The following is a 25,946-nucleotide window of genomic DNA, read 5'->3' as shown; positions in this document are numbered from 1 at the left end:
ATGGGAAAGGGGGTATCAGCTACTGATTGGGATGAAGTTCAATCCTTGGTTACAGTTTCTCTTTAAAACAGAGAGTATTTATGATAATTCCACAATACCATCTGTTTTAAGGAAGCAAAATTACATTCAGCCTTTTTTAGTAAGAGGGCTTTTAGGTCTCTTTAAGCGCCTTATGCATTCCCATTGGTTTGGGGTCAACAGGCGCTATCTGGGTTTTCTGTGGTACTGGTACAAAGCCTATACTACAGGGTCATATTAATGCATGTCATACACCGATGAGGACCAGGAAGTCCGAAAGACAATGGTCTCTAGCACTCCAAATAAGTTTGACTTCTGTAAAAAAATGTCAATTGCAGCAGGGGTTTTGCATAAAGAACACTTCCTCAAGACACCAAAGTAGAAGCAGTAGAGTGTTGTACCGTGTTGGCCATGAGTAAAAGCAATAAATGGTATCATCCTGATTCAAAACTTGGTCAAGACACCAAATTGCTTGGTGTGTATTTTTGTAACTTTTATCTTTGTAACTTTTTACTTTGTTTTTGTAATCTTTTGTATATATTCTGTTCTGCATTGTTCCACTTTTTTTCCCTGGAATATTAAATTATTATTTAATAAGCTTGACTTCTGCTGCACTAAACCTACATTCATAGCCTAGAAGAGATTGAAGTGCAACTGTGTATAAATCCATGCCTAATTGTATGCTTGAGCAACACTACCATATGAAATTGTAATTGCATTGTGTGTGGGGGGCGTTTGTCATACGTTGGCCTAAAGCGCGCAGCTGACCCAACATACGAAAACGCCAGTGCGAGTAGCTAACAGTATCGTTCGGAACGACTGTTAGTGGTTTTGCTTCACTACAGTGTAAGGTTGCAACTGTGTGTGTGTGGGTGCGTGGTGTTCCCATATTCGGCCTAAGCGCAAAGCTGACCCGAATACGAAAACGCGGATTGCGCTCTGAGAACTCGACAGCAGAGTGGAAGTGTCTAGCGATCCGCTAGTGGTGGCAGTGAGAGGTGTTCTGAGGGGTCCCAGCCTTGTTTTAGCTCGAATAAGGCTGCTCCCCGCTTGATCTGGTCAAACCCGCAGTCGGGAACCGTATACGCAGGCGTGCCGCGGGCCGGTACCTGACATAATTGGCTGGCAGGGTGGCAACGTTTAGTACATTAGTACGCAGTTTAGCTCGCTTGCTAGCAGCAACTAGCCTACAGAAGTCTACTCAGTGCAGAATCTATATACGTTTTTTTTTTTTTGTTCAAAGATACACACTTGGTATTTTGCTTTCCCTCCCCCCCCCCTTTTTCTTTTTCTTTATTGCAACACGATGGCTCAGAAAGCATCCAGCTATGCAAGGCAAAACAAAGAGATACTACTCAACCTGTGTGAGCACAAAGGCATCGAGACAGTGAGCGGCCAGACTAAGGAGCAGTTAGTTCGTGCGCTCAAGGAGTATGATGAGGCAGAGCAAGCCCGTGCTTCAACGTCAGCGGATGCAGCTTACGACATGCCAGAGGAGAAATCGCTCCCACCACAGAATGCGAGGGGAGATGATGTCCTGGACGATCCACCGAACACGGAGATGACATCTCTGGAAGCCGATCTACAGCTACTGAACTGCGCGTAAAGCTGATCCTACTGCACCGACAGGCAGAGAAGGAACACGCGGAATGGCGACACCAGGCCGAGAGGGAAAGACACCAGGCCGAGAGGGAACAAGTTGCACAGCGACACCAGCTGGAGCTAGCTAAACTTCAGCAGCAGAACCGGTCTGCTGGACCCGCAGAACATGAAGGTGAGCGAGTCCACAGAATCCCCCTGGATAAGTTCCCCGCTATGGACAAGGACTCTGACATAGACACTTTCCTACAGGGGTTTGAAAGGATTTGTCGGCAGTATGGGGTGCCCCGTGAGCAGTGGGCAAGTTACCTCACACCAGGGCTGAGAGGCAAGGCCCAGGAAGCGTTTGTGAGTCTCCCCCAGGAGGAAGAAACAGACTTTGAGGCAATTAAGAAAGCCATCATTGCGCGATACCACCTCATGCCAGAGGTATATCGCAAACATTTCAGGACAGTGCAGCGAGGTCCTAATGACAGTTACCTGGATCATGCGTGCAACCTGTGCGCTGCCTTCCAGCAGTGGGTAAAAAGACTGTCTGTTGAAACCTTTGATGCCCTGCAGGAACTGATAATAAAAGACCAGTTCCTCCACACTTGTCCTGTTGAGGTCCGGCAGTTTGTACGGGACCGAGAGCCGAAGACCGTGGATGAGGCCGCGAAAGTTGCTGATGCCTACACGTCCAATCGAGCATCTGATTTTCGGAGGACTACGGCGCCCAGCTGGAAGGGAGAAAAGACTGCGAGACCTTCTCCTCTGAGCACCCAGCGAAGCCAAGTCCCGCAGCCGCCTGGAGGTAGAACAGCCACCGTTGACACTCGGAGATGTTTTGCCTGTAACAAACCGGGTCACATCAGTGCTACGTGCCCAGAGCTACGTTCCTGGTGGCCCGAAATGCGTTGTGTGCCACCAGGAATGCAGGTAGCTATGTAGAGAATCTGCAACCTGTCATGGTTGGGGATACAGTTACCACCGGTCTGAGAGACACTGGAGCAGAGGTGACTCTAGTGCACCCCCAGCTTGTGAACCCCGAGGAGTACTTTCCTGGCAAGACTATGGCTGTCAAAAGAAGTTGGGGGTGTCACCCCCGCCATACCCACTGCCTTGGTCCACCTGGATTGGGGGGCTGGCAGTGGAATGAAAGAAGTGGGGGTAACGGATGCCATCCCCACTAACGTTTTGTTGGGTACTGACCTGGGACGGTTAGTGGCCGGGTATAAGCCTACTCCAAACCCCGTGGAGCCTGCATCCCCAGCAGAAGTTCAGGACTCTTGCAAGGTACTGTGTGATGATGCTGTGCAAGTGGGGAGTGCTGGCGAGGCCCCAGGGGCTACGGACTGTGTACTAGGAGCCAGGCCTAGTGAGTCTCCAGTGCCCAGGCCTGGAGGGGGACACGTTGTTACCATGCATACAGATAATGTTGATGTAATATGTGATGTGTTGCATAATGACATGTGTACAGTGAATGCTCCGTCAGCTGCAGTGGTGACCCGCAGTGCTCACCGGGCTGCAGCAGACGAGTTGTCCACTGAAGGGGCTGATGTCACTGGGTCGGGCTCTTCCACTTCAGAGCCTGGCTCTGAGGACCCAGAGGCCTCTCAGTTTGCCACCTCCCTGGTGCCTGTGGCCGACTGCACTGAGTTCTCCAAGGCTGTATGGCTTGATCGCAGCCTGGAAGAGCTCAGGGGTCTGGCGGACAGGGCACCGGTGGAGGGCGACAGAGTGAGGGTGTACTGGGAGCAAGGCAGACTGTACAGAGAGGTTATTCCCTCTAAACCGTCTGAAGTGGAGGAGGCAGACCGGCAGTTGCTGGTTCCCCACAGGTACAGGGAGCAGCTATTAAGAATAGCACATGAGGTGCCCCTGGCTGGTCACTTAGGGATCCGAAAGACCAAATCCCGTCTTGCCCACAATTTTTATTGGCCCCACATGGGGACAGATATTGCCGATTTTTGCCGGTCTTGTGTCGCATGTCAGCGGGTCGGCAAAGCAGGTGACACAGACAAAGCCCCACTGAGGCCCTTGCCCATCATAGAGGAGCCCTTCCAAAGGGTTGCGGTTGACATCATTGGGCCTCTAGCAATACCCAGCAGCACAGGGAAACGTTTCATTCTCACGGTGGTAGATTATGCCACTCGCTACCCTGAAGCTGTAGCCCTGAGCTCCATAAGGGCAGACAAGGTTGCGGACGCATTGGTGCGCATTTTCTCACGGGTCGGTTTTCCCCGCGAAATGCTCACCGATCACGGCCTGCAATTCATGTCGCGCCTAATGGAATGCCTCTGTAAGCAAATGCAGGTAGAACACATCATGGCCAGCCCTTACCACCCCCAGACAAATGGGTTATGTGAGCGGTTCAATGGTACTCTGAAACAGATGCTAAGGGTGTTTTTTGAATTGCAAGGGAGAGACTGGGAGCGATACCTGCCCAACTTACTGTTTGCTTATCGTGAGGTGACCCAGGCATCCACCGGGTTCTCGCCCTTTGAGCTCTTATATGGGAGGAGGGTACACGGACCCCTTGATCTCATTCGAGAGGTCTGGGAGGGGCAGGATATGGGTCCCGGGGTCTCCATAGTGGAATACGTTCTAAAGTTCCGGGAAAAGATGGACACCCTGGTGGGGTTAGTGCGAGAGAATCTTACTCAAGCCCAGGCCACCCAGAAACAGTGGTATGACCACGGAGCTAGGGAGAGAGTTTATGAGGTAGGTCGCAAGGTATGGGTCCTAAACCCGATGCGACAGAATAAGCTGCAGGACGCTTGGGATGGGCCCTATACCATACATAGGAAGATTAGTGATGTGACCTATGTGGTCGCGCTGGATGACCGAGGTAAGCAGCTGAAAACGTACCATGTCAATATGTTAAAGGAACATCATGATAGAACCGCTTGCGCTCTCCCTGTCTGCAGTTTGCTACCGGACGGTGAAGCAGAGGCCCTGGTTGACATCCTGGCCTCCACCCAGGAAACCGACTCTGTTACCGAGGTGCAGATCAATCCGGAGTTGGCAGCAGAGCAGCAGGCTGGGCTATCTGATGTGCTGACCCTTTACCGTGGTACCTTTACAGCCCACCCTGGTCTGACCAGCCTGGCTGTACACCATGTTGCCACCGGAAATAACAAGCCGGTTAGACAGTCAGCCTATAGAGTCTCCCCTGAGGTTCAGGCCCACATCAGCAAGGAGATTGAGGAAATGCTGTCACTAGGGGTGATCCAACGGTCGCACAGCGCATGGGCATCACCTGTAGTGCTAGTACCCAAACGGTACCAGACCACTCGGTTCTGTGTAGATTATCAAAAACTAAATTTGATAACTGCGTCAGATGCTTACCCAATGCCGAGGGTCGACGAATTGTTAGATAAGCTAGCTGGCGCGCAATATCTAATTTGAGTCGGGGATACTGGCAGGTCCCTCTAACAGCTGAGGCACGGGAGAGGTCTGCCTTTATCACCCCCTCAGGTCTGTTTGAATTTAATGTAATGCCTTTTGGAATGAAAAACGCCCCGGCCACCTTCCAAAGGGTTGTAAATGGTCTCCTGGAAGGTTTGGAACATTGCACTGTCACCTACCTAGATGACATCGCCGTGTTTAGCGCCAACTGGGAAGACCACTTAGCGCAGCTGTCACAGGTTCTGGGACGCATTACTGCAACAGGACTCACAGTCAAACCTAGCAAGTGTCAGATCGGCATGAAACAGGTACAGTACCTGGGACATGTGGGGGGGGGGGGGGGGGGGGAGAGCTTCGTCCAGATACTGGGAAGGTAGATGCCATTGTGTTCTGGCCCACCCCCCAAACGAAGAAGCAGATTCAGTCCTTCTTAGGGACTGCTGGGTACTATAGAAAGTTTGTCCCCAACTACAGTGCCCTCGCCAAGCCATTGACAAACCTCACAAAAAAGAAGCTGCCCAAGCAGATTCTCTGGACACCAGAATGTGAACAGTCATTCACAGCTCTGAAGAGGGCCCTAGCCAGCCCTCCCATGTTGCAAGCGCCAGACTTCAGCTGACAGTTTGTGGTCCAGACGGACGTCTCAGCCTTTGGCCTAGGTGCTGTGTTAAGCCAGGTAAACCAAACTGGGGAAGAACATCTGATTCTGTACTTAAGTCGGAAGCTGCTACCCCAGGAGGTAGCTTGCGCCACCATAGAGAAGGAGTGCTTGGCAATTGTATGGGCCCTACAAAAGCTGCAGCACTATCTCTACGGTTGCGTATTCACAGTCGTAACCGACCACAACCCTCTTAGTTGGTTACATCGGGTTTCTGGTGACAATGGCAAATTGCTGAGATGGAGCTTAGTTCTCCAACAATATAGCTTTACTATTCAACATAGGAAGGGGAGCAATCATGGAAATGCTGATGGGCTGTCCCGTCAAGCAGAACCAACAATGTAGGCGCTGGCAGGATAATCTGGGAAGATCATCTGCCTTGCCTCATTCTAAAGAGGGGAGGTGTGGTGATATATTGAGGTGCTGATAATATTAGGGAATACAGGAACATATTTCTGCCATTTTTCTGTCTGCTATATCTCACATGTGTATTCTGCTTTGAAGAGATAGTCATCTGGCTGTACTACATTTGCATCTAAAGGAACTTCAGTGAATAAAGCTGGGGTGTTAGCCTCCAGCAAAGACATTGGTTAATTAGACAATGGCAGAAGTGAAGGGTTTTGTTCTACCTAACTGGAGTGGAAGCTTGGAAGTCATTGACAACTGAAACATTTACTACTTCTGTTGATGAAGACTGTTAAAGCATTGTCAAGAACTCTAGACTAGCCAGGAAGAGCCTCCTGTGTGTTACACACTATTTTGTTGTGAGGAAATTAAAGTATTGGTGGAGGTGCAAACTATATCCTTATCTTTGATCAGCTAGGAAATACTGTCAACAATGGAGTTGAAAAGTCTCACTTCACAATATTTTGATGTATAGACTTTTACCAGGAGAACTTGGATTAAGGAAGTCTTTTGTTGTGTGTGTGCTATAGTACATTTTTCACATGTGGATGTTAGATCTCTGGAAATCCAATTATGACTGAGGATGTAATTAAATCTAGTCCCCCCCCCCCCGCCATCCACACAGGCTTACAGCCTCGAGGCGAATATTTCATTATAAAAACCAGGGGACAGATACCTCAAATCAGTCCCCTCCTGACGGTAGCTGCAGCTGGACTCCTGGCCCAAGCTAGTGGACTCCTGGTCTAACCAGAATTGTGTCCGTCCACGAAAGTACAAGGTTCTTCTATCTGGATCCCTGTATTTGGGTAAGCAAATTGCTTGGTGTGTATTTTTGTAACTTTTATCTTTGTAACTTTTTACTTTGTTTTGTAATCTTTTGTATATATTCTGTTCTGCATTGTTCCACTTTTTTCCCTGGAATATTAAATTATTATTTAATAAGCTTGACTTCTGCTGCACTAAACTAACACTCATAGCCTAGAAGAGATTGAAGTGCAACTGTGTACAAATCCATGCCTAATTGTATGCTAGAGCAACACTACCATATGAAATTGTAATTGCATTGTGTGTGGGGGGCGTTTGTCATACGTTGGCCTAAAGCGCGCAGCTGACCCAACGTACGAAAACGCCAGTGCGAGTAGCTAACAGTATTGTTCGGAACGACTGTTAGTGGTTTTGCTTCACTACAGTGTAAGATTGCAACTGTGTGTGTGTGTGTGGGTGTGTGGCATTCCCGTATTCGGCCTAAGTGCAAAGCTGACCCGAATACGAAAACGCGGATTGCACGCTGAGGACTCGACAGCAGAGTGGAAGTGTCTAGCGAACCGCTAGTGGCGGCAGTGAGAGGTGTTCTGAGGGGTCACAGCCTTGTTTTAGCTCAAATAAGGCTGCTCCTCGCTTGATCTGGTCAATCCTGCAGTTGGGAACCGTATGCGCAGGCGTGCCGCGGGCCGGTTCCTGACAGGCTCCAGGACGTTTTAATGCATCACTTGCTCCCACCGCTGCGGTGCACGTTTGCGCGCCTGCCCCGCCACCGTAAATAGTTGCCTTAGGGACTTAGATTTTATTTTTTGAGGGTATATTAGCATTACTTTACTACATGGGGCTTGTAATTATGGATCGGACAAAAAAAAGACAGAACAATTACACCTACTGTATATTTCCCAATAATATATTGTCGCCATGCATTGTCATAGGGACATAATTAAAATGGTCTAATAATTGGGACGAATGGGCAAATACAATTTATGGGTTTTATCCACAGGAGAATGGCCAAAACCTGTGAAATAATTATTTTTTTTTATTCCAGTTAAAATGCATTTAGAATAAAAAAAATTCTTAGCAAAATGTACTACCCACAGAAAGCCTAATTGGTGGCAAAAAAAACCCAAGGTATAGATCATTTTGTTGTGATAAATAGTAATAAAGTTATTGGCAAATAAAAGGGCAAAGCACTGACAGGTGAAAATTGCTCTTGTCCATTAGGGTAAAAACCGCTATGGGGTGAAGTGGTTAACATAAAAATCCTGAAAAAGGTTCTGCATAATATTTCCTGCTATAAAGAAAATCTATATTTCTGCTGAGAAGTCTCAGCAATCGAACCAGTCAAAAGCCTAGGCAAGAAATTTAAAAAAATGTTGTGGCTTGCTCTTCACCACATACTATTGCAATGCTAAACCAAATGCAAACTCTCACAAAAGTATGTTTGAGTCATGGATCACACTTGTTAAAATCATAAGGCGTATTGCCACAATGCAAAATTGCACCCAAAAATGCAAGTAATGCTTTCCTGCGGGCCTTCTGCTTTTTCCGGAAACCCTTGCAATTGTGTATAGCATTTTCAAAAAATATACAACCTGCACAACGCATGTGATTCCTCATTGAAAATCACTGGTTAAAAAAAAACAAAAAAAAACAAAAAAACGCCTGGATTCAGTTGCAGACAAACGTACAAATTATGCAGAAAATCAGTTTCCTGCAGACAGGACTGTGTGATCCCTCTTTAACCAGTTCCAGATTTCTGCTACATATATATACGCCCCTGTGTTTACCTCTAGCAGATCAGGGGCGTATATATACGCACTGTTTACTCACCGCCGCCAATCGCGATTCCAGCGCCGTTTCCACCGCATCCCCGTTCTTCTGTGCTCAGGGCATGATAATAATCCATTCTCAGCCCTGATCCCCGTGCCGATATGAATGGGAGAGAGAGCCATACATTGTACTAGGGACGCAATTTAGGTGTTGTAATAAACGGGACAAATGGGCAAAAAAAATGTGACTGGTTTACCTACAATAGCACTTTTTTTTTTAAACTACAATGGCTGAAAACTAAGAAATAATACATTTTTGCAATTGTTCTCCTCTTCTTCCCTGTAAAATGCATATATAATAAAATAATTCTTAGCAAAAAGTATTGCCCAAAGAAAGCCTAGTTTGTCCCGCAAAAAAAATATATAGATCGTTTCAGTGTGTTAAGTAGTCATAAAGTTATTGGCGAATGAATGGGAGGTGCATTATGTGAAAATTGCTCTGGTCTTGAAGTGGTACAAACATGTGGTAGTGAAGTGGTTAAATCTTTCAAGAAAAGACAAATAACATTTATATTGCGCTTTTCTCCTGGCGGACTCAAAGCAACAGAGCTGCAGCCACTAGGATGTGCTCTTTAGGTAGTAGCAGTGTTAGGTAGACTTGCGGGGGCAGCCGGGCACAGAAGCGCAGACATGCGGGGGACATGGTGGAGGAGACATGGGGAGAAAGGAGGACGCACACAGGACCTGAGTGGGGACTGGTAGATGAAGGGGGTGATGGGGCAGACAGTAGGTGGCATGGGGCAGACTGGGAGGAGGCATGGGGCAATCTGGAGGAGGCATGGGGTAGATTGGGAGGAGGCATGGGGTAGACTGGAGGAGGCATGGGCAGACTGGAGGAGGCATGGGGTAGACTGGAGGAGGCATGGGCAGACTGGAGGAGGCATGGGGTAGACTGGAAGAGGCATTGGGCAGACTGGAGGAGGCATTGGGCAGACTGGAGGAGGCATTGGGCAGACTGGAGGAGGCATTGGGCAGACTGGATGAGGCATTGGGCAGACTGGAGGAGGCATAATGCAGACTGGAGGAGGCATTGGGCAGACTGGAGGAGGCATGGGGCAGACTGGAGGAGGTATGGGGCAGACTGGAGGAGGCATGGGGCAGACTGGAGGAGGCATGGGGCAGACTGGAGGAGGCATGGGGCAGACTGGAGGAGGCATGGGGTAGACTGGAGGAGGCATGGGGTAGACTGGAGGAGGCATGGGGTAGACTGGATGAGGCATTGGGCAGACTGGAGGAGGCATTGGGCAGACTGGAGGAGGCATGGGGCAGACTGGAGGAGGCATAATGCAGACTGGAGGAGGCATGGGGCAGACGGGAGGAGGCATGAGGCAGACTGCAGGATGCATGGGGCAGACTGCAGGATGCATGGGGCAGACTGGAGGAGGCATTGGGCAGACTGGAGGACACCTGAGGTAAACAGGAGGCTACCATTTAAGGGGTAACATGTACAAGACACTCCTGGAATATGGACGCACCAGGTTTAGTATTTTTTTTTTCTCTGGATTTTGCCCTCTAAACCTGGGTGCGTCTTATATTCCGGAGCGTCTTATACGGCGAAAAATACGGTAGATCATCATTGCTATGTAGACTTAATAAAAACAAAGGCAGTGTTTATGTTCCTGCAAAACTGAGGTCATTATGGAACTCCTGCACCCCTCATTTCCAGGACAGCTCCCACTGATTCCACTTTTTTTATCTATCAGTAGGTCCCACTCTCGAGGTTGATAGCAGACTGTAAAACTCACCTGGGAAGCATTGGCTATATCATAGTCTACCCACACAGAAAAGAAGAAAAAGAAGCAGAGGGAGGAATACGAAATAATTTTGCAATTTTTTCTTATTTTTCTATTGTGGTATTGGTTGGGGGAGGATACTCACAGCCAAGACACCGTCCAAGTAAAGGCCCATACACACGTCCGAACAATATGACCATATGACCACACATAATATGACCACATTGCTATGACCAATAGCAATGTGAATCCAGATAGCCATGTCTGCCCCCCAGACAGCAGTATTAGGTAGCAATTGGGCCCCTAGCTATCGATATTATCCATGTATCAGTCGTAACCATGTGTCCACCCCATATATCAATATTACATAGCCATTGTGCCCTCAGATATCAGTATTAAGTAGCCATGCTTTTTTTAGATAGCAGCACTATGTAGACGTGTGTTCCTCCAGATGATGGCGTTAGGTATCTATGTGTGCTGACAGATAGGAGTATTAGGTAGCCATCTGTGACCCCAGGTAGCAGAATTAGCCATTTGTGCCCACTGATAGTAGGATTATGTAGCCATGTGAGGTTGCCTCTACGTTTGGAAGCTTCATTTCTTGTTTTTACATGAACAAAAAGCTATCCAGTCAGGGTGATTTATCCTGGTGGATAGCATAAGAGTAGGCCAGGGACATTGAGGACACCTGTACACACTTAAGATGTGAAACAATGAGGAACAGTAGTTTTAAACAAGGAGAATGTTAGTATCTACAGAGTACAGAATGTGGTTAGGTATATTCAGATTAAAGAGGAACTGTCTGGTAGGAATGAACCAAGAAATGGTATCATCCTGATTTAAAACTTCTTGCATCAACAGCTATTTATTTTTTTACTTTTACAAAAATTGTAAATAGAAACCTACAAAATACATGATAACACTTATTGGATAATACTATTAAGTTAGAAAATATAAGTAAACAGATACTAAAAAGAAGTGCTGGTATTGGAATTTGGCACCACAGGGTTTAAAGCCCAAACACGCACATTCAGCACCATTTCACCAAACAGCAGGATGGGGTACATTTCATTTAACTTTTATACTACTTTCTTCTTATCAAAGTTAAATGAAATGCACCCCGTCCTGCTGTTTGGTGCTGAAATGTGTGGGTTCAGGTTCCGAACTACGAGGTGCCAAATGTGAACACCAACACTACTAGTATACATAACCTGTAGGGCTTATGATCTGTAAAAAAGGATACTCCTCCAATAGACACATACGGTAACTCCATGCAGTGGCTCCACAGGAGAGCTGCCATCACATTATATGCAAATACTGCAATGCAGACAGTTGTTCTCATGCTGGGAACACACAAGGCAAGTTCTGGTCCGATCGACGAAAATCGGATGCCTATTTCTGACCTGTGCGACCTGTTTCTGATTGATAAAGAGTTGATTTTGCAAAGTCGATTCCTTTATCTATCGGGAGCAGTTTGGTCATGTGCACATGATACAACTTCCTGTCACATTACCCATCGATTGGACAGGAAATTGCATTATGTGTTCCCAGCATTCGAGGTTGTTTAACCACTTCAGCCTTCAGTCGTTTTCACTTTATGCATCTGAGCAATTTTCACCTGCCATTCATTAGCCTATAATTGTATCACTACTTATCACAATGAACTGATCTATATCTTGTTTTTTCCGCCACCAATTAGGCTTTCTTTGGGGGGTACATTTTGCTAAGAGCCACTTTACTGTAAATGCATTTTAACAGGAAGAATAAGAAAAAAACGGAAAAAAATCATTATTTCTCAGTTTTCAGCCATTATAGTTTTAAAATAATACATGCCTCCATAATTAAAACTCACGTATTGTATTTGCCCATATGTCCCGGTTATTACACCATTAAAATGATGTCCCTATCACAATGTATGGCGACAATATTTTATTTGGAAATAAAGGTGCATTTTTTCCGTTTTGCATCTATCACTATTTACAAGTTTAACCACTTGCCGACCGCACACTCATAACGTGCGTCGGCAAAGTGGCAGCTGCAGGACCAGCGACGCAGTACTGCGTCGCCAGCTGCAGCCTAATTAATCAGGAAGCAGCCGCTCGTACGAGCGGCTGCTTCCTGTCAAATCACGGCGGGGGGCTCCGTGAATAGCCTGCGGGCCGCCGATGGCGGCTCGCAGGCTAGATGTAAACACAAGCGGAAATAATCCGCTTTGTTTACATTTGTACGGCGCTGCTGCGCAGCAGCGCCGTAAGGCAGATCGGCGATCCCCGGCCAATCAGCGGCCAGGGATCGCCGCCATGTGACAGGAGACAGCCTGTCACTGGCTGCACAGGACGGATAGCGTCCTGTGCAGCCGGATCTCCAGGAGGGGGCCAGGTAGGAGAGGGAGGGGGAGGATTTCGCCGCGGAGGGGGGCTTTGAGGTGCCCCCCCCGCCACCCACAGCAGGCAGGAGAGATCAAACCCCCCCAGCACATCATCCCCATAGGGGGGAAAAAAGGGGGGCAATCTGATCTCCCTGCCTGCACCCTGATCTGTGCTGGGGGCTGCAGAGCCCACCCAGCACAGATCACTCAAACCAGCGCTGGTCCTTAAGGGGGGGTAAAGGGTGGGTCCTCAAGTGGTTAAAAAAAAAAAATAGAAATATTTTATCTTTACATTGATATTTAAAAAGTTTAGACCCTTAGGTAAATATTTAATGGTTTTTTATTTTATTGTAATGTTTTTTGGGTTTTTTTTGTATTAAACATTTTATTTGGGTATTTTTGGGAGGGTGGGATGTAAACCATAGTTTTATAATGTAAATGTTTCTTGAGTTTTATTTTTTTCACTTTTAGTTGTAGTTTTACTTTTTGGCCACAAGATGGTGGCCATGAGTTTGTTTACATGATGTCACTCTAAGCGTAACACATGTTTAGAGCGACGCATGGGGTACGTTGCAGCCAGAAAAAATGAAGCTTCCGAGAGAAGCTGTCGCTTTTTCAGCGGGGGAGAGGAATCAGGGATCGGGCACCATAGCCCGATTCACTGATTGCCAGGCTAACAAACCGCGGCCGGGAGCGCGCGGACGCGCACATGGCCTCCTGGGCGTAGCTAGTATGTCCAGGAGGCCAAAGTAATTAACAAACTTTATTATTTGCAAATAGGTGAACTTGAATAAAAAAACAGTATGGCCTCTGGGGCAGAGGGAGGTCTTCCAATATAAACTGCTGGCCAGCTAGATCATATGCCACATGCATAACCCCAAATGCTGTGATAAAGGCATGCTGATCCTGATATGCCACTCCTAGCTTTATTTCACTACTGTCAAGAAACGTAGTATGAAACTACCACTAAACCAATGTGGCTCTCTTAAATCTCCTGTCCCCACTTTGTATAGGAAAGTGTCCATTATGGGCTGGGTCCTGCTCATCAAAAATCAAGAATCAAATCCTCAGAATCATGATGATACTGTGTCACAGAGAAACATGGTCTGAATGGGTTATTTAAATGTCCACTTAAATGGCTGATAATCACATGTTTCTATTACCGGTACATTTCCCTGCCTCAACCACAATGGGACTCTTCAGCTCGTATGTTATACGGGGCTATTTAATTTGTGTGGCTGGAGAAGACAGCATCATTACTCTCATCTCTGAGAGTCTTATGTCTCATCACTGCAACATGCTGCTTGGTTTGTGAGACACTAAAGTACAACAAGGGGCATTTCTACTAGACGTGTCACTTACTGCATCGGAGCTATGTATCTTCTACTTATCAAGCAACTGCATACGTAGTAGTACTCTTTACTTTAGAAATCTGCCTAACATTTCCTATGATGACAGTGGCTGCATCTTATGTAAACTGTACCATTCTTCTATAGCTCTTTAGCCTTCAATTTTAACAAAGTAAATATCTGTTCCAGTTCAGAGACCAATGGATTGCCAAATGGAAAACCTCTCTCCGTGTAAAATCAAATCCAGCCAAATTTCTGTAGCTGAGATTTAAATATCAGAGTCCTTTTTTCTGTGTGATATATGCACCAAAGCATATTCACCAGTCTACTTTTATCTGTTGAGACTTCATTGCCTTATGTGTCCCCTACGGGAAAACTCTCTGACCACCAGAAAGAAGCTTGCCAAGTTCTTCACCCAGTTTTATGGACATTTCTCAGAAGAGTATACTGTATGATGTTCTTTATTTTGTGTTGTTGTCTCTTAGTATTCTGCACCTTGAATCATCCTACTTACTATGTGTTTACAGAATGTCTGAGTAATGTTTTCTGTACTGCATCCACATGGTAGGTAATTCTGAAAGCAAATCATGATACCTGTGGATTGCGCCTGTAAATGTACAGGTTTTCTTTATCACCGTGACTAACACTTACACATCTTACAAGCTTAGTCTGTTTTGTGAGTCTCCATTTATATACCCATTATAGATATTCTTGGCTCATTATCGAAAGAGGAAGCATGGGTGGCATTTCTTTTGAAAGGCATATGTGATACTGACAACATAAATTGTACCTTGTGCACTGCACAAATGAAGCAGACATGATTGTTCAGTTGGATCCCCAGATAATTAAATCATCTTGTGAACAACTGAGGCGATCATTTTTGTTACTACAGTCATGCTGGCACTTTTTTCTTGTCTTATTAAGAACTTATTGCTGCAGTTCTGCTTCTAATCCAGGAGTGTAGATTTGTTTTTCCTCCCCGTATGTGACATAATGTTTTGTGACTTTTTTTTTCTAGAGCTTCTTTGAAGGACAGACAGCACCGTGGGAGTCAGCAAAGAAAGACGAGAACAGAATGAAGAACAGATATGGGAATATCATAGCATGTAAGTGTTGACAGTATGATAGTGGCAGAGCATACAATTCCTTTACAGTGGCTGCGCTGATAAAATTGACCAGAAATTCTACCCAGCATGCATCTGGACGACAATTATATTTTAAGCCCGTGAGTAATGTTATGTTTGCCTAATGAATACCGAAACTCACAAATTAAATATATCTATTAACCCTTGCAGACCCAGACTCAGGTTAGAACTCGTTTTTTGTTAATTTTCCCGTGCCTGCAGGTCACAAGCACCAGATAATTATGCACCCATTTATCTTAGGTTACAGGTTTTTGTCTCAGAGAGATTTCAGCCTGAAATTAAAGAATTCATTACACAGGCAAATTTATAACCTTTACAAATGTGAAACATCCGTAGATCATTTAGAAGAAAAGGTTACAAATTTGGTGCCTGTTAAATAAATCATCTGAGCCCAAAGAGCAGGCATATATTTAAAAACGTCCTGCCGTAAAGACAATTATGTGCAAGATCGCTTGTTAGAATCAATTTCCTCTTTTAAGGTTATAATGTTTTCACCAGGAGTAAAAACTACATCTCGGCAAGAAGTTTGTGTGCTGAACAGGCAGAGACAGCAAAACTATATTACTTTATTAATTGGGAGCTTATTGATGTTAGCTAGCTAAGTAAATGTTTGCATCTTCTGAAAGATTTTAAGTAAAACAATTACTAATTTGTTTTCTGTTTATGTTTTGGTACCACCAGAAGAGCTATAAGCATTACTAGTAATTAAAATGTTCATGATAATTGCTACTTTTTCATTACTCATACACTAAAAGATGTGGCTGCTCAGCTCAGCAGGTTGGGTAGCCTGATCCTTCTCAAACGATCCAGATTGTGCTGTAAAAGTGGAAGTAGTTTCATGATAAATGTGTTATCTCACTTCCTTCTAAACAATAAAAATTAGCTCAGTATTTTAAATATCCTAACTATAAGCTGCCTATTGAACAGTCAAATTTAGCACGTTACTGGCATGATCGTGCTCAGTGCATTATTATTTAATATTTATATAGCACTGACATTTTCCGCAGCGCTGTACAGAGTACATTGTCTTGTCACTTAACTGTCCCTCAGAGGGGCTCACAATCTAATCCCTACCTACCATAGTCATATGTCTATACCGTGTAGTGTATGTATTGTAGTCTAGGGCCAATTTAGATGGAAGCAAATTAATTTATCTGTATGTTTTTGGGATGCGAGAGGAAACCCACACAGACACTGGGAGGACATACAAACTCCCTGCAGATAGGGCCCTGGCTGGGATTCGAACTGGGGACACAGCTGCAAGACAAAAGTGCTAACCAATATGCACCATGCTGCCCTATTGCATTTGAAAGATACCCCAAGACATTCAGTTAAATCACGATTAGGCATGATTTATGTTTTTGCCAATTTTAATTTTGCATCAAAAATGTGTTTTTTCAAGTTTTTGAAAATGTTTGTATGGGTGGCTGCTATTTTTGCCATCTAAGATCATGCATTAAATAGGCTACCCATCGTGCATGCCATGTCTATTTCTATGCATGTAGCAACCCAAAGATGTCACCCAAAGTAGGCACCATCATACACCATTTAGCACCTTTTTATACATCATGGCTGGACCTGCGAACAGTCCTCTAAATGGCCTCCCTGATGGCAACAAGGGTACTACTAGACCAAAGAATTATCTTGACAAACATCTTTTTTGTAACTCAGGTAACCAATCAGAAGTCCATTTAGTTCCAAAGGCTCACCGACTAGCCAAAGAATCTGACTAGTATTTAGGGACAGAAGGGGCTAATAGGCCCTTTTAAGGGTCTACAATTTTACATCAGTAAGGTGTTTCTGGACATCTCTTGTAATATAACTTTAATAACATACACAAAGTTAATTTAAAGAGAAACTTCACCCTAAACAAACATACTGTCATTAAGTTACATTAGTTATGTTAATTAAAATAGATAGGTAATATAATCTCTTACCCACCCTGTTTTAAAAGAACAGGCAAATGTTTGTGATTTCATGGAGCAGCCATCTTTTTAGTTGAAAGGAGGTGACAGGGAGCATGAGACACAGTTCCAACTGTCTTGTGTCCTGATCACCCCTCCCAGCTGTGCGCGCTAGGCTTCAAATCTCAAATTCTGAATTTAAAAAAACTAATTTGTGCCAAAACAGCAGAACGAGAACAACAACATCAGAAATCCCATCATGCTTTGCACAGCATCAGGAGAAAAATGCCCGGGCAGATTTCTTTGATGGAGTGGAGCTTAGCTTCTGTGCAGCTAAAAATTAGGCTTGGGTAAGAAAAACAAAATTCTAATGCTGTGAAACTGTTAAAGAAACACCAAGCCTGTTCAGTGCTGCTGAGTAGATTTTTAGTCTGGAGGTTCACTTTAAGTCTTAATGTTTTTTACCTCTCAGGACAAAGAAGATGCAGCAGGTCATAATAAGTCTACTGACTGTGGAACTCCCATTAAATCAGACAGCCAAGATTTTTATTTTCCTGACCAACTGCATTTCTCCTCCCCAACAAATATGCCCCTCTCACCTGCAAAACCCCTCATATCACCTGCAAAGACCCATAGTGATATCACAGTGCTCTTTGGACCTGAGTCCCAATGTCTTCTGGAAGTGGGCCAGCACATCATCACAGTTGCCTTCCCTTTAACACTGACCTGCCATCCATCATACCTCCAGCTGATATCTATGAGAAGCGTAATAAATAAGGTTTTCTGACACATCTAGATTAGAAACCGATTAGGGGGCTTTGGCCAGGGGAAGGTACGGTATCTGAGCAGTCAGATCCCCAAGCTTGTGAGAGATGGGACTAGCAGACCAGGTCAGAGGAGCAATCATGTGAGTCTTGAATTTGACAACTCTAAGGTGGGAAGTATGGGGTGTTTTTGAGCAGGTTAGGGTACATCGATTGGGAAAAACTCAAAGATTGGGAAAGAATCCACACTTAAACATCACTAAGAAGACTATAAACTCATTAGAGATAAGCCTTAAATTGGTAATATGCATCTCATTCAATTATTTGCATTTTTGTACCACAGGGTATCACTAGTCAGGGTGTTGGACAGAATTGGGGAGGGAGGGGGGCAGTTGGTGACAGCGATCCTTGGGCGCTGGAGAGTATAAATTTGACCCTGCTCAATCCTTACAGTAAAATTTAAAATGACATGGGCAGAGTCAATTTGGGTGAATTTGTGTGTTTGTGAGGGGTGATTAGTTATTTTTTCTCTTTATAAGCTCTTCAGCTTCACAGGGTAAGGGGAGGGGGTACTTGGGGGCTTCCAAATCATAGAATAAGTAAAATAATTTGCTGATGAACTGGAACTGCTGCTAGAAGCTGTGATTTGAAAATCCAAATTTAAGACTCCTGGGTGGGGCCAGTTAACATAATCAGATAATGTTTTGCTCATCATTATTATAGGGAGAGTGGGCATGGCATTACCTACAGCAATAAGAAGTGGCAATCACTGAAATGCAAAGTGTAGTATTTCTTTGCCTGAGTTCCAAGCTGCATGCTTTGTGAGTGACAAGGATAGTACAGAGGAAATATATATTTACTAGATAACAGCCCTTTATTACAGTAAACAGGCTACATTTTGAATGTAGAAGTAGATTGAGTGCTGGTGACATTAAACCCTTGCTGATGCTCCATCGGCCCTTTAAAACATTTCTGCAGTCTGTGGAGGTGGATAAGTATTTACATACCAGTGATGTTACACATATACATGTAGGATTCAGCATTATACCACGCTGATTGTCACTTGCTGGTGCCTTTGACTTTTTGATACTAGAGCTTAATTAAGGCCTGTGGTGCATTGGGAACTAGGTTGTATCTTATCTCCATGTAAGCGGGATACACAATGAGGAGCTGTGCCATCAGGAAGAAAACTAATTTATTACAATGAGCAAAACCAGGTAGCTCAGAGCAACTGGCCAAAACCCATTTTAATTTAATTCAGCAGACCTTTTGGGATTATGTGAAGATTTAAGTTTGCTAATTTCTTTCTAAAGTTATCCAGACCATGTTTAAAGCAAACGATGTAACTTCTTTCAATGCTCATCCCTTTCATTTGTGTATTAACTCTTAAGCCTCAGATTTGTGAAATGTACTGTGGCCAAAAATGTTTACATATTATCTGGCTTAGAAGACAGACACAGTCTCTGCAGTTGAAGCTACACAGCTATATAAGGAACAATGCTGACAGATAAATGACAGCGCTGAAGGATGCATCCGAACTGCAAGCCTACAGAGGCAATGCAAAGCTCCTCTGGAACTAAATACATGCTTTGAATGCAAAACAGATGCAAATGATGTGCTAATTCTAATCTAAATATTTTGAAAGTATGACTAGCAGCACGAGGAATATTATGTTTCTATCGCTAGATTAGTATTAGGTAAGCTAACCCCCTCCTTTGCATGTAGTGAGTGCTGGGTGTGTAATGCAGTCCAGTGGGGCTCTGCACATCAATGCAGATAAATCATTCAGTTATAAGTTCACCCCCCTTTTGCCTGTAGTGAGTGCTAGGTGTGTGATGTAGTCCAGTTGTTGGGGTCCGCACATCAATGCACATAAATCATTCAGGTATAAGTTTTATTTGAAAGCGCTGCCATGTTTCCCGCTGTGCAAGGAACAATGCTGGACTTGAACACTTTAGAAGGGTGATATTGTATGCTTTGTGAAATGTACATAGTAAAGGGACACTTTAAAGGAAACCTAAACCAATCTTTGTCCCCAAAATAATCACAATACATTTATTTTCTAAGTTAATCAGGCACTTACTTTAGTGTCTGCTCCTTTATTTTGTGTCCTGTCCTTGCTATCCCCCTCTGGTGCCCCCTCAGCATTTCTCATCGACTGGCCAGTCGAAGAGCCAGTCACTGACTTTCGCAAAGACCTTCCTGGGTCTATGCGCCGATTTGTGTCTGTTTTTCCTGCGCGCACGTCACCTCTAGCAAGTTCACGTGATCGCAGTATCAATGCACGGCTGATCATTACACGCTTCCTTCTGCCCGCCATGCAGAGTTCGTTCTGGAGTAAACAAAGTTGGCCCCCTGTCAATTTTGATCATGCGCACGCTGTGCATAGAGGGGCAGGACGGACGCGTGACGACTACAGGACGCTTGTGCAGAGGAAAGGGAATTCCCGCTCTGTTTTCATTTCCAGAGTGGCTGCGGCGCCATATTAGGGACAGTTAGAAAAGACAGCTTCGGCAATACAACATAAAAAAAGGCTGAGGAGAGGAGAAAAGTAGAAAAGCATGATTAAAAAATGGTTTCATATTAACAAAGGTAATTACTTCAATTAAATCGTAATGGTTTAGGTTTCCTTTAAGTATTGTATCTATTGCTAACTTTGCTTTTATGGTTCTGGTTATTGCTGTATAATAATATTTGTGCAGTGAGGCCTCATTCACACCTAAAATAGAAAACGCAAGTTTTTTTCCTATTATTTCCTTTTAAACAATACTAGTTGCCTGGCAGCCAGGCTGATCTATTTGGCTGCAATAGTGTCTGAATCACACACCTGAAACAAGCATGCAAGTAATCTTGTCGTATCTGTCAATATTGTCAGAAACACCTGGGGCTTGATTCACAAAGCGGTGCTAACTGTTAGCACGCCTGTGAAAACCCCCTTAGCACGTCTAATAGAGTTTTCGCGCATAAAACTTTACGCGCGCAAAACTTTATGCGCGTAAAACTTTACGCGCGCACTGCGCAGGGCGCTCCGTGCGAAGTGCCCATTAAAGCCTATGGGACTTAGCGTGCATAAGACTTTGCGCGCATAAAGTTTTACGCACGCAAAGTTAGCGCGCGATCTGATTGAGAGATCCGGTGCTAACCTACTTAGCACCCTGGTTAGCACGTCTAAAGACTTTAGATGTGCTAAGTAGGTTAGCACCGCTTTGTGAATCAAGCCCCTGATCTGCTGCATGCTTGTTCAGGGACTATGGCTGAAAGTATTAGAGGTAGAAGATCAGCAGGGCAGCCAGGCAACTGGTATTGCTTAAAAGGAAACAGATATGGCAGCCTTCATATTACTTTCCCCTTGAGTTCACTTCAAAAATTGCTGGTTAAATATCTTGTGCGTATTTCTTTTTTTTTAAATGCATCATTTTTTATTAGGCTGACGCCATTGCAGAATATTAAATAATACATTTAGTTTTACTTTTTAGCTTCTACGGTATAGTCAGTGAAAGATTATCTATGCCAACACACATCATTTGCCTATTTCCTTTTACCCTCCAGTCCTTTGAGAACTGTTCATCAAACGTCTTTCTGGTCTTAGTTTCTATCTATTTTTGACGGAAGCATTTGCACATACATTACCTTTTGAAAGCATTTTCTCCAGAATCCCTGTACCGTGCATGCACCCTGCCTAGACTTATATAGAGGTGGCAAGCAGAGATTAGGAAGAGTCAGGTAGATCTAAATGAACAGCTGGGATGCCTTAAAACACCATATCATTTTTTTTATTATTATTAAATTGAAATTCCCCTTCCTCTTCTAACACTAGTTGCAACAAAAGTTTGAAAGTACATGTTTACTACTTTCCAAGTTGAAGTCACGTGACCGGTAGCCACCTCTTTTCCTGACCTTTGATTGTTAGGTAGAGCACGGTTTGGGCCACATCCGTCACCAGAAGGGACAATGGAGAGCAAGTTATTCAGTTTGGATCAGTACTCCTTTTCTACGGTTAGATGAGTCTATATGGGGATTGTTGGGTATTAGTAATTTTTTTTTCAACTGAGGTTTTATTTCTGTAGCACAATTAATATTATACTTCCCCGCGTTTTTTTCTTAGTGATTTTTTTTTTTGTAGAAGCTTCCAGGAACTTCACCAAAGCACATACTGTGTAAGAGCCACATGTTTATGTCCCGTGAACTGAAGGAACTAGTTATGAGGAGCAACATAACAATGAATATTTGCCAAGAGCATGAACTTATAATTCTTGAAGAAATAGAAAGGTTGTGTCATCAATTAATACTGAAATCTTTGAATCTGTTACAGATGACCATTCCAGAGTACGGTTGCAGAGTGTTGAAGATGAAGCCAGCTCTGACTATATCAATGGAAACTATATTGATGTACGTACACCTTATATTTTAAGTGCATTTTAAAAGATCTTCATAGCCTGTACTTTATAGAAAGCATTCTGAAATCCTGTCTTTATAATGCTTCCCATGCTTCGTATAAGAAGTCCTTGGCTGGCAGCGCATAAACATAGAGCCATACGGTGCGGTCCTGCGCTATACTCCGGCTGCACTGAGCACAGTAACTGCACTACAGTGCAATTAGAAGTTGGAAAGATCCTAGCTGAGCTGGCCACAGGGGTGAAAACTAATGGCAGCTCAAGCAGCAGTTACAGATGCCTCCCACTACATAATGGATTAGCCCAATTGGCGTCAGAAAGGTAAATCTGCCGTCGTGACTACCAGGCTGTAAATGGGTATTGACAGTGTGGAAATACCTTTTGTTCAATGTTCATACTTGTCAGTAACATTGCTCCACCAACACGTATTTATGTTAAAGGGACTTAAAATCAGCAAATTAGCCCATTTAAAGAGAACCCGAGGTGTGTTTAAAGAATGTTATCTGCATACAGAGGCTGGATCTGCCTATACAGCCCAGCCTCTGTTGCTATCCCAAACCCCACTAAGGTCCCCCTGCACTCTGCAATCCCTCATAAATCACAGCCGTGCTGTGAGGCTGTGTTTACATCTGTAGTGTCAGTCTCAGCTGCTCCCCCGCCTCCTGCATAGCTCCGGTCCCTGCCCCCGTCCCTTCCCTCTAATCAGCAGGGAGGGAATGGATGCAGACGGGACTGGAGTTCTGCAGGAGGCGGGGAGAGCAGCAGACTGACAGTATAGAGATAAACACAGCCAGCTCTGACAAGCTGTTTGTCAGCAGCGTGGCTGTGATTTATGAGGGATTGCAGAGTGCAGGGGGACCTTAGGGGGGTTTGGGATAGCAACAGAGGCTGGGCTGTATAGGCAGATCCAGCCTCTGTATGCAGATAATATTCTTCAAACCCACCTCGGGTTCTCTTTAAGGCCAGGATGCTGGAGGGTGAGATAGTGATGTGACATATGTCACAGCACCACAGATAAAAAACCTAAACCCTCGGTTCAGGGGTACTTTAAGTGACACCAAGGCTTATAAAAAAACAAACACAAAAACTGTGATGATCAGTAGATGTAGCCAGCACTGAAAGGTGCCAACTGTAGCAGTTACATATGGTAATGTTTATCAGGCTGCTGCATGGTCCCAACTGTTCCTATGCTAATTTCCATACGTTACAGTCAGCATCACACTGTGTGGATGTGTGTAAGGCCCGGAGCTAAGCCACAGAACCATAAAATATGTAAATTATTGTCACAGCTGACACAATGGCCTCAATTCATTAAGCTTTATGAAACACTTTATCAAACGGTTGATAATTTACCTCCTTTGAATTTACTAAGGTGTTATAGATTTATTGAATGTTTTATCACTGAAACATTCAATAAATCTATAACACCTTAGTGAATTCAAAATTAGATTTTACCCACAAGGTAAATTATAAAACACTTGATAAAGTGTTTGATAAAGCTTAGTGAATTGAGGCCATTGTGTTTTTACATACATATATTGGTATAGACACAAAGACCCTTATTCAAATAACTTGTTCTCCTAAGTTTTCTCCTAGGAGATAATTTTTCATATTCTATTTAAAATAACTTTTCAGCATTGTGCAATTCAAAAAGTACAAAAAGTATTCTGAGTATTTTATTGCTTGCTGGTGGCTTAAAAGCCATACAACAGCCCAGGTGCAACCACAGGAAAGTTCAGCTCAAATATTGCAAATATAAATGCTGAGACACAATGGTTAAATAATCAGATTGTGGCAATATGCTGATGGATCCCCCATGCAAGATAAATCATCACCATCAATTACATCACAGTAGAGATAATACCAGAAACTGTGTGAGGTGTATACTCATCTATAACTTGTGTATCCGGGACAAGAATATAGTTGTGAGCCATACCAAAGTGGGTAGGTTGTCTCCGCTGCAGCTTGAAGCCCTGGGCAATGCTCATTGTTCATTGGGGGAAGGGGTGGTACTCACAGTCAACCTACGGTTTTCCCATACGCATTTCCTGAACAGCAGGTCTTCTTCAATTGGTAGTAGACAGACTCTATAGCAATACAGTTCAGAGATGGAGACCACAGTAAGCAGCCTCTGTACATATTGGCATTAGCAATCAATCTTCATGTGGATCAAAACATGCCCCACCTGCATGCTTCACACCCAGTGGCAATTCAATTAGATTGTGATAGATTCCTTCCATCCATAAAATTCTCAATTTCAATAGTAATCTTTAGAGCATTGATTAAACCACAAGCATTGTTCTGCTCAATATGTTGCATATCTATGGGCCACTGATCCCCCACTGATCTCGCACTGGATGATAATAATTGTATTTCCCTGAGAAAAGTTAATAATGTGTCCCTCTTAGTGCTGGTTTCTACTTGCGACGCAGGTGGCTGTGGTGATGCATGGCTCTGTGTTGCATGGCAATTCTCCCAGATGCGCTTGCGATCCCATTCATTTATAATGAATGGGATCACTGCCCAAACACGCCAAAATGCATGGAACTATGCATTGTGATTTAGCGGTGATTCGCAACACATGTGTGGAAACATCAGACAGTGCAGTCTATGCCTCTCCCTGCAACCGTGCATTGCACTGCATTTCCAAAAACGTTTCCAAAAGCTAAAATAGCGCAGATGGAAAAGAGCCCTAAATGGCTACAAGCACAATATAACTGGATATATTCATGGAAAGAGAGCTTTATCAGCCAGATCCTGGATACATGTCCAACTGATATCTAAAGTCTGTGGACAGCTTTAAGAACTGCTCAGCTATAAAGTCCCCTAACACACCAAGGAAGTTTGAAGGTGAATTTTACTTTTGGCAACATTATCTGCTATGAACATTTTGTTTATTCTCATCTGATTTGTTGTGTCAATACAGTTTTGTTGAATGCTCTTCCAAGCTTATCTGCTTCTATATCCAAGGACAACAACATTAAAATAAACTTGTTTGCAACATGAAAATGAAGGAAAGTTCATTACTGCTTTTAAAGGCCTTTCCTATGAGTGATTAAAATAAAGTAAACATAAAAAAAAATAATTGCAGTAAACAAGCCATGAACCTGGTTGAAGGGAAACTGCGGGGAAACTTGAAAATATGGGACATGAGTTAAGAAAGTGCCCTGCATATTATGCTTAATAGGTTTACAAAACCGTGCTTTTTACTTTCTTGAATTAGCAAAAATGTGCAATCCACTTCTATTGTGGCTTCACTGTGACGCATTTACTTCAGCAAATCACGGGAATGAAGTTCCAGGGAGTCAATAGTGCTCAAGTAGTTTCAACAATTTAAAAGCATTTTGTCACCAGTAACCTGGTTTACCAACAGTGGCTACAGATCGTCATCGACGGTGGCTACAGATCTTCACCATAGTGCTTCACAAGGGATGTTGGGCCACCACCCTGAGTGGCCAACAGACTACCTTGCTGCCTAGTAGCCACCAGGTCATTTCCCCCTGTACAGCCCCACTTGAGAAAGAAAGAGCAGAGCCTCCCAGGTGCTGGTTGTAACAGGTGAACAGGCTGATATCCTGAGTTGAGCCTCATACACACGAGGCACAAATGTCTCACAAGAGACCAA

The 25,946-nt window shown here is 44.1% G+C and overlaps 1 protein-coding gene across 5 annotated transcripts in view; it reads left to right on the top strand.

Annotated features, from left to right (window-relative positions):
• The window catches only part of PTPRM (protein tyrosine phosphatase receptor type M), a 995,286-nt gene that overhangs the window by 809,514 nt on the left and 159,826 nt on the right, over positions 1-25,946 (top strand). For all 5 annotated transcript variants that reach the window (XM_068237197.1, XM_068237198.1, XM_068237195.1 and 2 more), the window contains 2 exons: positions 15,133-15,220; positions 22,240-22,316. In XM_068237197.1, coding sequence (XP_068093298.1) covers positions 15,133-15,220; positions 22,240-22,316 — 165 coding nt within the window. The remainder of the gene's footprint in view (positions 1-15,132; positions 15,221-22,239; positions 22,317-25,946) is intronic.

The sequence above is a fragment of the Hyperolius riggenbachi genome, chromosome 5, assembly GCF_040937935.1.
Source record: "Hyperolius riggenbachi isolate aHypRig1 chromosome 5, aHypRig1.pri, whole genome shotgun sequence".
Classification (NCBI taxonomy): Eukaryota; Metazoa; Chordata; class Amphibia; order Anura; family Hyperoliidae; genus Hyperolius; species Hyperolius riggenbachi.
Note: the sequence above shows the minus strand (reverse complement) of the source record. Positions and strands in the feature narration are given on the sequence as shown.